The sequence below is a fragment of the Acipenser ruthenus genome, chromosome 23, assembly GCF_902713425.1.
Source record: "Acipenser ruthenus chromosome 23, fAciRut3.2 maternal haplotype, whole genome shotgun sequence".
NCBI classification, from domain to species: domain Eukaryota; kingdom Metazoa; phylum Chordata; class Actinopteri; order Acipenseriformes; family Acipenseridae; genus Acipenser; species Acipenser ruthenus.
Window position 1 is genome coordinate 5,165,775 of NC_081211.1, and position 11,276 is coordinate 5,177,050.

Consider the following 11,276-nt stretch of genomic DNA (forward strand, 5'->3'; position numbering starts at 1 on the left):
CCACAGTATAAATGTGATTAATTCCACCAGCTACATCAACAGCAGCATTATCTTCATCTTCATATTTAAGTGTAGTGAATGTATTACTTTATAAATGCTCCCTGGAAATACCTCATTTCCATGCTGAATTGCTTAATTGGTTTCCAGTTCAGCCTGGCTCTCCTGTTTTTAAGCCTGTCCCTTTGTGCTCTAGATAGTTCTGTTTTGGACTCCTGGGAGTGGCTAGCTGTCTGTGTGCTCCCCTGCTCTGCTACATACAGCTGTTAAAAGCCTGTAAGGCAACTTTTGTTTTTGTAGGGTTAAAAGTATTTTGCTTTGATTTTGTTTAATAAAAGTGTGCAACCCTGTGTTTGAACCCTGTGCTGAATCCTGCTTCAGTGTTTCAGCACTTGCCTTTATCCAGCAAGCTCAAACCCTCACACCTCCCCATTTGGTGCTGCAAGAGAAGAGATCAGAAAGCGTTTCATTCTGCTGACTGGTGCCATCAATATGTGTTCTGTATTAAAGTAGTTACAAAGTAAAATATTTAATAATAAAAAATAAAAATAAAATAAGCCCTTTATATCTGTCACAGGGATTCAACAGAACTTGTCCCCACATTAACCATGCTGGAAGCTTAGCTGACACAATATTTAACCCACTTTCTGTCGGTGAAACACTTGGTCTGCTGTAGGCTTGTTAATCAGTTCTGAAGACTTCCAATTAAACTGGAGGGAGGAGACGTGTCAACAGCAATGGACTGACAAACTGGGTTACCAGGGTAACTCTGCAAACCTTTCAACTCAAGAGCTCTGCTACTTTTGAAAATACTTGACTCACTCCAAACACAATGTCAGGTTCCACCGAAGGAGAAACAGAGATATGGAGGGTGAACTAATGCATTCCATGAAACCAGTGTGTAAAACCAGTGATGCTTCAGGTTTTGATAGAATTCCCTGTGTCCAGTATTTCCCTTATCATCTAACTGATGTGCATTCTAATATTTTAGCCCTTATAAAAGTTTCCCATAGAGAAAGCATACCAAACTGTAACAAAGCACAGTGGAAGCATGGTGAAGCATGGGTAAGCTTTATAAAGCACATAGGTAAACTATGGCAAATGCATTGTATAAGCAGTGGAAAACTGGAAAATGACTGTTAACTTTTATAAGGCAAATACTAAACTCTTTGAAACTATGGTCCACAGTATGCTGAACATGTAAAATGAACCCCTTTCTCCATGAGAAAACTAAACAGAGATTCTGTGTTCCAGGCTGAAAGCTGTAATCAATCACTGTGAATTCATTGTATTCCCTGTATGTACCCTCCGTCTTCGCTGCTGTCTTTAGATGCGACTCCTGCTGGCTCAGTGTGACACTGACCTGTCTGGAGGGAGGGAGGGACAGGTGGGGAGGGCGGCATTTCTTTCTGGACCTTGTGAGAGGTTATCATTCCAGGACAGGGCAGTTCATTAAAGAGAAAACCCATTAGGGCAACAGAAAAGCTTAGAAAATCCCATTGGAATTCCATTATACCCTAGAAGACCCATTAGCTGAGCATGACATGGCATTAGCAACACAATGGGTTTGGAACAGATATTGCACAGTGTTGGTCCTGATGCTATAGCACACTGGTACTGATAATGTGCCATGGTAAAGATATGGATTACCAGCATGTAGTGGTTCATATCAATACCAATCAAGTCAATTCTATAAGAAAATGAACAGTTGCTGAGCCCAATAAAACCTTGGTTATTACTCCTTTGAATATTGCATGAAACGACTGGAACAAACCCTCACCCCCACCCACCGTGATCTGATTGATCACAATAAGAAACAGCTGCAGCACATACGCCATCAAAACGACACTTCCACCCGACTCCCTGTTTAATTGGGAGCATGATTAAGAGCAGGGGGAATAAGCGGTAACAGGGCAGCACAGGTTGTTAGCTGGTGTTTCCTCTCATTTATAGAGCTGAGCAAGGTTATAAAAACAAATACATCTTTTCAAATGATTAACCTCCCCCGAAGGCTCAGTCCATGTGTGTTCGTGGCCGGCTGTACCCTGCACACTGACATGAGGCTGGGGAGCACAGATCAAAATCAGGGGAGTCACAGGACCTGTTCACAGCTCAAAACCAGAGGCTTGAGTTAGCTCCCCAAGTCAAACGGCCAAACATCATGTCGACCCTGGGAGCACAGTGAAGTCAGCCCTAGTACAATCAACCAGAACATGTTTTAAGATTATTTTCTTGCGCAACTTTAACGCAATTGAGTGTCTTTTCTGCAATGTGTGTAATACCCCCTTTCCACTGGCACATCCGAGCCTGGGGGTCCTCACGGTATGGGTGGGTTTCCACTGGCTATTTGTCAAGTGAGAACCAAACCTTTAAACTCTGGCCTGACATATCTGAATGTGGCTCGGATCAGGGCCAGGGGCGGGGTTAAAGATCTACCCAGACCATCATTTCATTGATGGAATAGTTTCGGGGCTTATCTTGGTTCGAATGTTCAAGGGAAGGTATGCACTGATGCCTGTGATGTCTTTTTGAAGGAAAAAAAATGGGACTGTCAGCAATTGATTTTGAATCCTCTTGTGATTGGTTAGGCTAATTAAGGCTATGTCTTAGGAACCAGAGAAGAAATGTGGTTGTCCTTCCAATAGGCTGTGTGGTCCAGTGGTTAAAGAAAAGGGCTTGTAACCAGGAGGTCCCTGGTTAAAATCCCACCTCAGCCACTGACTCATTGTGTGACCCTGAGCAAGTCACTTAACCTCCTCGTGCTCCGTCTTTCGGGTGTGACGTAGTTGTAAGTGACTCTGCAGCTGATGCATAGTTTACACACCCTAGTCTCTGTAAGTCGCCTTGGATAAAGGCGTCTGCTAAATAAACGAATAATAATAATAATAATAATGGTCTTATACCTGGATAAGGTGTTTCAGCATCTGAAATACTCTACAAAAGCACTAACTTCTTCACTAGTTATTTTCTTCTATCTCTTCCTATTTTTGTATATCATATCTACTATTTAATTACCTATTACTTTAGATTTTGCATATTTATTCAAAAAGCAGTGCTGTAATGGCTGCTTTATTCATTTCACTTTTTTCCATCCTACCCACCTCAAGAGCAGATGCTTCAGATCGGCAGTGACTCAGGGGCTTACACTATGTGATGATGATGGGGGCTTGGATCGGCTAAACTGTGAACACAAAGACGGGACAAGAGGCCTGGCCCGCTGCCTCTTCATTGTACTTCAGGTCTCCTCTAAAACTGGAAGTGGGCCTACAATACCAGGCAGATGGTGCTCCCCTCTAATGAGACTGACAGTCCAGGTTTTCCTGTGAGGTACAGCCAATGAAATAGCACACAAGGTTTGCATTGTGTTTCAGTGCCATTATATAACATTGTGATCTATACAATTGACAGGATTGGATTGGAGGAGTGCTTGTGCGAGGCATCTCTAGAGATTTAAAGCACTAGTTTAGACAGCAATGAATGATGGAAACGAGAAGAGGCTGTTTGGTCCAATGAGGTTTATCCTTTGTTTTTCCTCGTCTACAGGAACTGAGTCTAATGTTTTTGGTTTTTAGATGTATCTACTTCACCAGGTAAACTATGTCATGTTTTAATTACATGAGAACATAAGACCTGAAGTAGGGACTTGGTTTAACTCCAGTGAAACCCCCTCTTAACCTCAAGAGTTTGTCTTGTTTAACCTGTCCTCGTAGCTCATGCTATTAAAGCCCAACGATAAGACAGAACTATACACTGTGTTTTAAGAGGTGGTCTAACCCTATAGTAGTTTACCACAGTAAATTTGCGTGGCATTTTTGCAGGCTTCCCATGCTTTTACAAAGGTTTTTTTTTTTAATATGCTTTACCATACTGGACTTTACCGTGCTTACCTGTGCTTTATCATGTTTCTACCCTGCTCTATTACACTTTGCAATGCTTTTACTATGGGAAACTTTTACAAAGGGTGACTAGAGTGATATACAATAGCAGCATAACTTCCTGCTCTATTTAAATCTCGTGTGGTAATCCTAAAGTTTCATTGTAACCTTTTCAGAATATATGTAATTTCTTACTTGTTTACTACCCTTTTGTGTGTGTTTTGTATAATTCTCAATTGCTGGTTCTGCTTATTTACCAGGCTTACAAACTAATGCCCTTTTCAGCGAATGATGACTAGATAGGGTTAGGGTGTAACTGGAATTGCAAATGCCAGTCAGCATCACACATAATGATCAAAGCAGAAATGCTACAGAATGATAGAGAACAGGTAAGAAATGCAGTATCATGAAAATGTAGAATCCCTTTAAATCTCTTTAAAAGGAATCCAACACCTGCACTTCAGAGATGATCCAACACTACACAGCAGAAAGCTAAACCACAGAAAGAAGCTAATCCAGAGTTACAAAATAGAATTGGAAACCCAAAGCTTTTAAGAGGAGAAACATTTCTATGGGGGGTGGGATATCTAAAATAGCACTAGTGGGCAGCCCACCGGCGGTAGAGGTTTATTGAATAGTTGTTTTATTTTTAGAGCGTTATAAAAGCCATCTCCGGAGATGTGAGGCTGAAGGATCCTGCCTTTGATGATCTTCGTCTAATCTGTGTTTAAATGTGGCTCAAGTCCCCCCCATCAGCCCAAGGCTGTCTCCAGATCAAAGAGAGAATTTATACCTAAAATACTGGGGCTTTAGGGACTATCTCAGACTGGCTGCGCAGCTGACTATAGGCTTGATCTGGTTGCTAAATGGTTTCAGTCACCTTTGTTACATTTTGCTCATTGCTAAGTGACAGACTCTCTAGTTACACAGGCTTCCCTGTGTTCATATTCACAAATCTTTAAGGACCATGTCAAGAAATGTTTATAGAGATACTCTTAGAGTGCTTTAAAAAATGAGAATACATTTCTGAACCCTCTCTAAAAAATACTGGAAAGGGATTCATGAACTTCAAACATTTTTTTTTTTTTTAAATGTCCTTTTTAAGACTTTTAGTCTTCCCTTTGTACAGTAGAGTCTCGCTAATCCAAACCTTGCTAATCAGAACTCATTAATAATATGAAACATAATTAAATGCATGCTGATAGCAGCAGTGGAATCCAGACTTCCATTTTTCATTTATTTATGATCAATGCATGAGAAAGAGTCGTACTGCATGGGTCTCAAGCAACGAATGTTACTAACGAAGCCCAATTGTAAATCCTTATCATGGTTAGTTATTTTTTCAATCTGTCAAAGATAGATTGATAAGATTGTACAAACCACAAACTAATACAAATCTGTACTTAAGAGTTGAGAGGGTTAAACCTTTCAGTCCTGAATTATTTTGGTCGAAATAAAGTTATATAATTAAAAAAGGAACTCCTTTATTGAGTATTGATGAGAACAGGACAACTTTTTTTTTTTTACGTTAATTGTACACAAATGTTTCAAATAAAACACTAACGATGAACTGCTGTGTCCTGGCCACTTTACTGTACAGCCACATATCTGCATGTTTCAAACTGAAGCAGAAAATACAAGCAAAGAACCAAAAGACTTCTAGCAGAAGAAAAGAGAAAATAGTATTGCTGATCTAATAATATTGCTAGAGCTAAAAAAGACTTTTACCCGGACGTTTACTTGTGCCAGATCGCATATATTTGAATCAAACTACTTCCCTGATACTCAGTAGGCAAACACAGGTCAATGGCCCCACAGCCGACCCTTTTATTAATGATATTATGCATGTTCCTATCCAAATACCTTTTACTACCTTACTACAGAACCCTTGCCATTGATGATGAATTAGTAGAGAATTCCAACGGTGTGCAAGTTTATTCAGCAGGCACTAAAACTCAATCAGATCAAAGCTATATAACTATTGTACATGGAAAGACACACTCACACGCATCTTGAAAACTATACATACCACAGAATAATAATACATCAAAATGCCAATTAAATAGGTCAATCCCCCAGCGATCATGGGTTGATGAATGAGGGGATAGGCGGAACAGACGCTAATCCAGGCACTTAATACTGATAGAACAATACATCAAACATGTCAAGTAAATATGCACAGCAGTTCAAGCTGGATCTATAGCTTACACAGATCTTAGATCCTAATTACAATATACATTACATACTCCAAAGGACTAGGAAACAGAAAGGCACACTGGATCTGTTAAAGTTAAAACTATACTGATAAACAGGGGCAATTCTTCAGTGAGAGATTACTCGAAGATTGAACATACAGGCTGGTGTATAGGTCATAGAATGGGAAGAGGTGGGGAAGACTTAAAATCAGTCGTGCACATGGTCTCTTGAAGCACAAGGGCTGAATGAATGTGCTGTTTGAAACAGCAGCTTGGTACGTATGGTTATAAAACATCAGATATCTTTAACTAATGCATTCCTCTTGTTGTATCAGAGCTGCTCATTCCATATGGCCCTAGCCCTGCCCCACGGCCTCAACATCTTGGTTTATTGGTGGACTTTCTTCCCAGGGAGCACATGGTTTTTCAAACAATGTGTCTAAACTCCGGAACTAGAACTTTGTTTGAATAGAACTTTGTGTTCTATATGTTCAGAGCTTCGATGTGACACACCAATTGCTTTAGGAGCATCGGCTACTTTTAATAAATGTGATTGATATTAACCACAGTGATATTACAGAAGCCTTCCCTATTGACTTCCATAGTATTCTGGCCAGGACATTTCAATGTGGTGATAACAGGGAGGTTGGCATTAACAGGAGTGCTATTATGTGGGTCTGACTATACATCAAGCAGGCTTAAAAGTCATATGAGAAAATAACAGTTTCTTAGCGGGTCAAAGGGATCAGATCCATTGTGATGTGTAGCTTCATGAAGAACTTGTATTCCCCATCAATTCACCCCATAAAGCAACACAGGAACAATGCCAGTAGAAACAAAGACTGTTTATTTAAAAGGTGTCATGCTATCTCAGATCCCCACATGGTGTGAAGTAAAATGACAGCTTCTCCCACAAACATTTGACACGCAGCAAAACATTTCAGTCGGAAACACATTCAGCATCACCGAGAGCATGAAATGGTCTCTTAAACATGTTACACCCTCACATTTTAAATGGAGCCAAATGACTTTTTATCTTGACTTCCCCCTCCATTGTTACCATGTTGGCAAACACTAAAAAGCAATTTCTTTAAACGCCTCTAATCAGTTTAAAAATTACAAATGTTTGCTGTCTTATAATATCATGCAGTTAAAAAACGGCTTTGCTCTTTAACTTCCTTGTTCTTTAAGATCAACCATAGGATCTGTAGATGGCGTGGGTCACAGCCAGCGCCATCTAGTGTACAGCAGAGATATTCGCTCTTTATTAACACTAGTGAGAAGGGTTCTACATCTTCATAATCACAGTTAGTAACCTGTGTGGTCTGAACAGCTGAATGCACATTTTTTAAAATATATATAAAACTTTCCTTCACAGAAGAAAAGAAATGTGACAAAACATGGGGCTATTGAAACAACCCCCTAATTTAGTGTGGTTCTGCATATGTTGATTAACATTGAATACTTGAAAAAAAAAAATCCTGATTAGTGATTCAATTATGTGCACTTCTGGTGTTTTGGTGAAACGTGCCTGTGTGCCCATGTGTCGTTAAAACTTAAACCACATGCCAAGGGAAGTGTGTGGCGAGGAAAAATGGAAGGTGGTCAAAAATGTTCATTTGCCTAACCTTTGACCCAAACAAACATTTGCATCATTTCAAATCTCGTTTCAAAGCTTGCCAAAAAAGAAAGGTCACCCTCATTGATCCAGTTGAGTTGGAATAACCCATTATCGATAATTTAAAAAACGTCAAACCCCACTGGTCCAGTTGAGTTGGAATAACCCATTATCAATAAAAAATAACACATGTTTTGTGTGAACAAAAGAAACTGCAGAGTGCTGTATTTTAGTGGCCACTGTTTTAAAAGAATGCTTAAAACATTACTCAATTCTGAGGGTGTGGAACAACTGCTAATAGAGGAAACTATGAACAAAAATAAAAGATTGTTTGATTAAAAAAAGAAATGAGTGGATGGATGTACAAGCGTGTCTGTGCAAATTCATTTGTGTTCTGCTCCTTTATTGTGACCAGCTGTTGCGTTGTGTTTTTGGGGTTACTAAGACATTTAAGCCGGATACACTGATGAATTAGCTTGTGGGTTGTGACAGACCATGTGTTGTTTTGTTCAGCGTGTTTCTGTGGGAAAATGCAGCGGTCAGTTGACTGAGTCGGAAATTTCCAACAGCGGGGGGCTACACAAAGAGCACGATAACTCCACGAGTCCTTCCGATTTCAACATGCTAAAAATGACAACAATTCTGTACACAATAATGAGCAAATATTGTTCATGCTATTATGAATATATACAAATATAAAGTCATTAGAAATAAAACAAATCTACATACAAGTCTTTAGGTGCAGGATTTGTTATCACAAATCGGAGGTGGATAACTGCCCTAACCTGGGGTCCGACTCGATCTCGTATCTGTAGTGGTAGCCTTCCATTACTTCCCGGCAGGCGTCTCTCAGTTCATTGGCCCACTTTTTGATACCTTTCCTATTCAGGTAGAGAACAAACAAGAAGATGACGCCGACGAAGCCGAGAACGACGCCGAGGAAGGCGTACGAGGTCTGCAGTGCGATCTCTGCGCTCTCGCTGTAGTGACAGCCGAGCTCCAGGTCCCGCGCAGCCAGGAGCGAGGTGTTGTGCAGTTCTTTCGGAAGCACGCACACCAGTCTGTCTGCGTCCACCACCTTGGCAGTAGCGTTCAGCCAGTCAGCGAAGTCTTCAATGCCACAGTTGCAGACAAACGGGTTGTCTCTCATCTGGATCTGCACCCGCTCCATTCCATCGAGCTCTCTCAGGCTGTCCGCTCTGAGCGTCTGGATGGCGTTCAGTCGTAAGTCCAGCGCCTCCAGGTCGAGGCCAGCGAAGGTAGAGTTTTTGATGACCATCAGGGAATTGTTTCTCAAGTCCAGGTGCCTCAGGGCCGTCAGGGACGAGAAGATACCGGTCGGGAGGTAGACGATCTCGTTCTCGGATAGGTCCAGCTTGCGCAGGTTCCCAAAGCCGCCTCTGCGCATTGCAGCTGCCAGGTCGCCGATAGCGGAATGGTTGTAGAGAGCGCGGCTGAGGTTGAGATCGCGTATAGAGTTGTTCTCCGAGTTGAAGGAATCTGGGTGTATGACTGACAGGCCGTTGTTACTCAGATCTAGAACACGGAGATTGTGCAGGGCAGCAAATGTGTGGGACTCTATCACAGTAATTCTGAAAAAACAAAACAATCTAAAGTCAGACACGCAGGTACATGACAAGTATAACATCATTTAGATTTTTTATTTATCATGCAATCAAAAAAACTACAAAATGATACGCAAAATTCCACCAGAAGCCATAATAAACAGTACCGTATTTCATGTTAGATTTCAAAATGTCACATTTTTCCATTGTTGTCAGCTTTTCCTTAAGTGTATGGAAAACTACAAAGCGGTATGTATTTCAATATGTCAACGTAACATTATTCAGCAGGTTTCATTCGCCTTTATGAAGCAAAATGAGTTCATTCTATAGGGTGATGCAAAACTATTTGCCACAGCTGTAGGGCTCAGTAATAATGGGCAGCAGTGTGGAGTAGTGGTTAGGGCTCTGGACTCTTGACCGGAGGGTTGTGGGTTCAATCCCAGGTGGGGGACACTGCTGTTGTACCCTTGAGCAAGGTACTTTACCTAGATTGCTCCAGTAAAAACCCAACTGTATAAATGGGCAATTGCATGTAAAAATAATGTGATAACTGTATAATGTGAAAATAATGTATAATGTGATATCTTGTAATAATTGTAAGTCGCCCTGGATAAGGGCGTCTGCTAAGAAATGAATAATAATAATAATAATAATAATAAAGAAATCTAACGCGTATGTGCCCATGGCAGTTGCTGTAGGTTTTAACAGGGTCGGTTTCCAAAACTCACATACATTATTATTAATAATTAATATTCGGGAACAATCTATCCTTGTATCAATACTTGCAATATTTGGATCCACAAATAAAACGACATATAAAAAAGCAGCTGCACAATTGCTTAAATTAAAATACAAATACAATGGCAGAAAATAATTGCAATATAATTTAAATATATGAAGACATTGAGAGTCTTTAACTCCGTTGTTTATCTTTTTAGTTCTAAATCAACCAATCATTTTAAAATGTTGGACATTTTGCACTGCAAAAGCAAAGTTTTGAAAATATAAAGAACACACAAACCCGCGTACCTGTTATTGCTTAGTGAAAGTTTGGTGACATCACCCAGCCCTCTGAATGACGCCGGTCCAATTCGGCTGATGCTGTTGCCCGTCAGGTAGAGGTTTCTCGTGTACGAGGGGATACCGGCCGGTACCTCAGTCACATCTTTAAAAACACACTTCACCGTCCTGGCAGCTTCGGAACACTCACAGGACGAGGGGCAGGAGTCACACCAGCCCGGGGAAAACAAGCTAAACAGTACCACGAATGCAAAAGCATACATTTTAAAAAACTAAAACTTTACATTCAAATGTAATAATGTATTATTAAAAAAAATACTAAAACGTTAAAAGTCTGTCGTTGATTTAAATTACAGAATCGTCTTTTGAATTGTGTGCTTGCAAATTTCTTTTTTAAAAAAAGCCTTAAAGTTGCGAGTGAATGCTTCTTATGCTCTTGCCTCCGAATGCTGTGCATTAAATCTGGTTGCAGTCCCCCGGCTCTTTTTGTACTGGAAATCTGGGTAGTAAAGTTTTTGCGCTGGAAATCTGCATTTCAGAGGCCCGTGTTGTGTGAAGGCGTGATTGTGATTTCCATGTGTAAAGGACTCCGCTGCTCAATGCTTGATGCTCGGTCTGGTCGGTGTTGTGTTGCACTCGTTGACAATGGGATTAAACAGCCAGCAGGAGAGCTCGGGGGATGGGTTCTCGAGCTCACGAGGGTAGGTACCACCTTCCTTAAAGCGGCAGGACACTGCTGGCCAGGCGCGCACACGCAAACCGATACTGCGCACCGTTTCCAGATTAAAGACACACAAAAAATAAATCCATATTTAAAACACGAGACCCAGTTGTAACAAACTAAGCAAAATGTAGTGAAAGCATGGTAAAGGCATATGCACGCTAAAGAATAGCGAGGTATGGTAAAGCAGATGAATGCAAACCCGGTTAAACGATAGTACAGTATTATAACCATTGGAAAAAGCATAGTCAAAATGCAACAACAGAATACACTGCAAAAATACCG

The 11,276-nt window shown here is 40.7% G+C and overlaps 1 protein-coding gene across 1 annotated transcript; it reads right to left on the reverse strand.

The window, feature by feature from the left end:
• Positions 1-5,429: 5,429 nt before the first annotated feature.
• LOC131699715 (trophoblast glycoprotein-like) lies at positions 5,430-11,002 on the reverse strand. Its single transcript, XM_058997558.1, has 2 exons — positions 10,280-11,002; positions 5,430-9,277 (listed from the first exon to the last, which is right to left on the reverse strand). Exons 1-2 carry the CDS (start codon positions 10,531-10,533, stop codon positions 8,440-8,442), a joined length of 1,092 nt encoding a protein of 363 aa, XP_058853541.1. The 5' UTR covers positions 10,534-11,002; the 3' UTR covers positions 5,430-8,439.
• Between the last annotated feature and the right edge of the window lie 274 nt (positions 11,003-11,276).

Excerpts from the sequence above, each read along its gene's own strand:
- LOC131699715 (XM_058997558.1), bottom strand. The coding sequence starts at position 10,533 with ATGTATGCTTTTGCATTCGTGGTACTGTTTAGCTTGTTTTCCCCGGGC. Across the intron at positions 9,278-10,279 it reads CTTTCACTAAGCAATAACAG|AATTACTGTGATAGAGTCCC; the intron begins GTACGCGGGTTT and ends TTGTTTTTTCAG.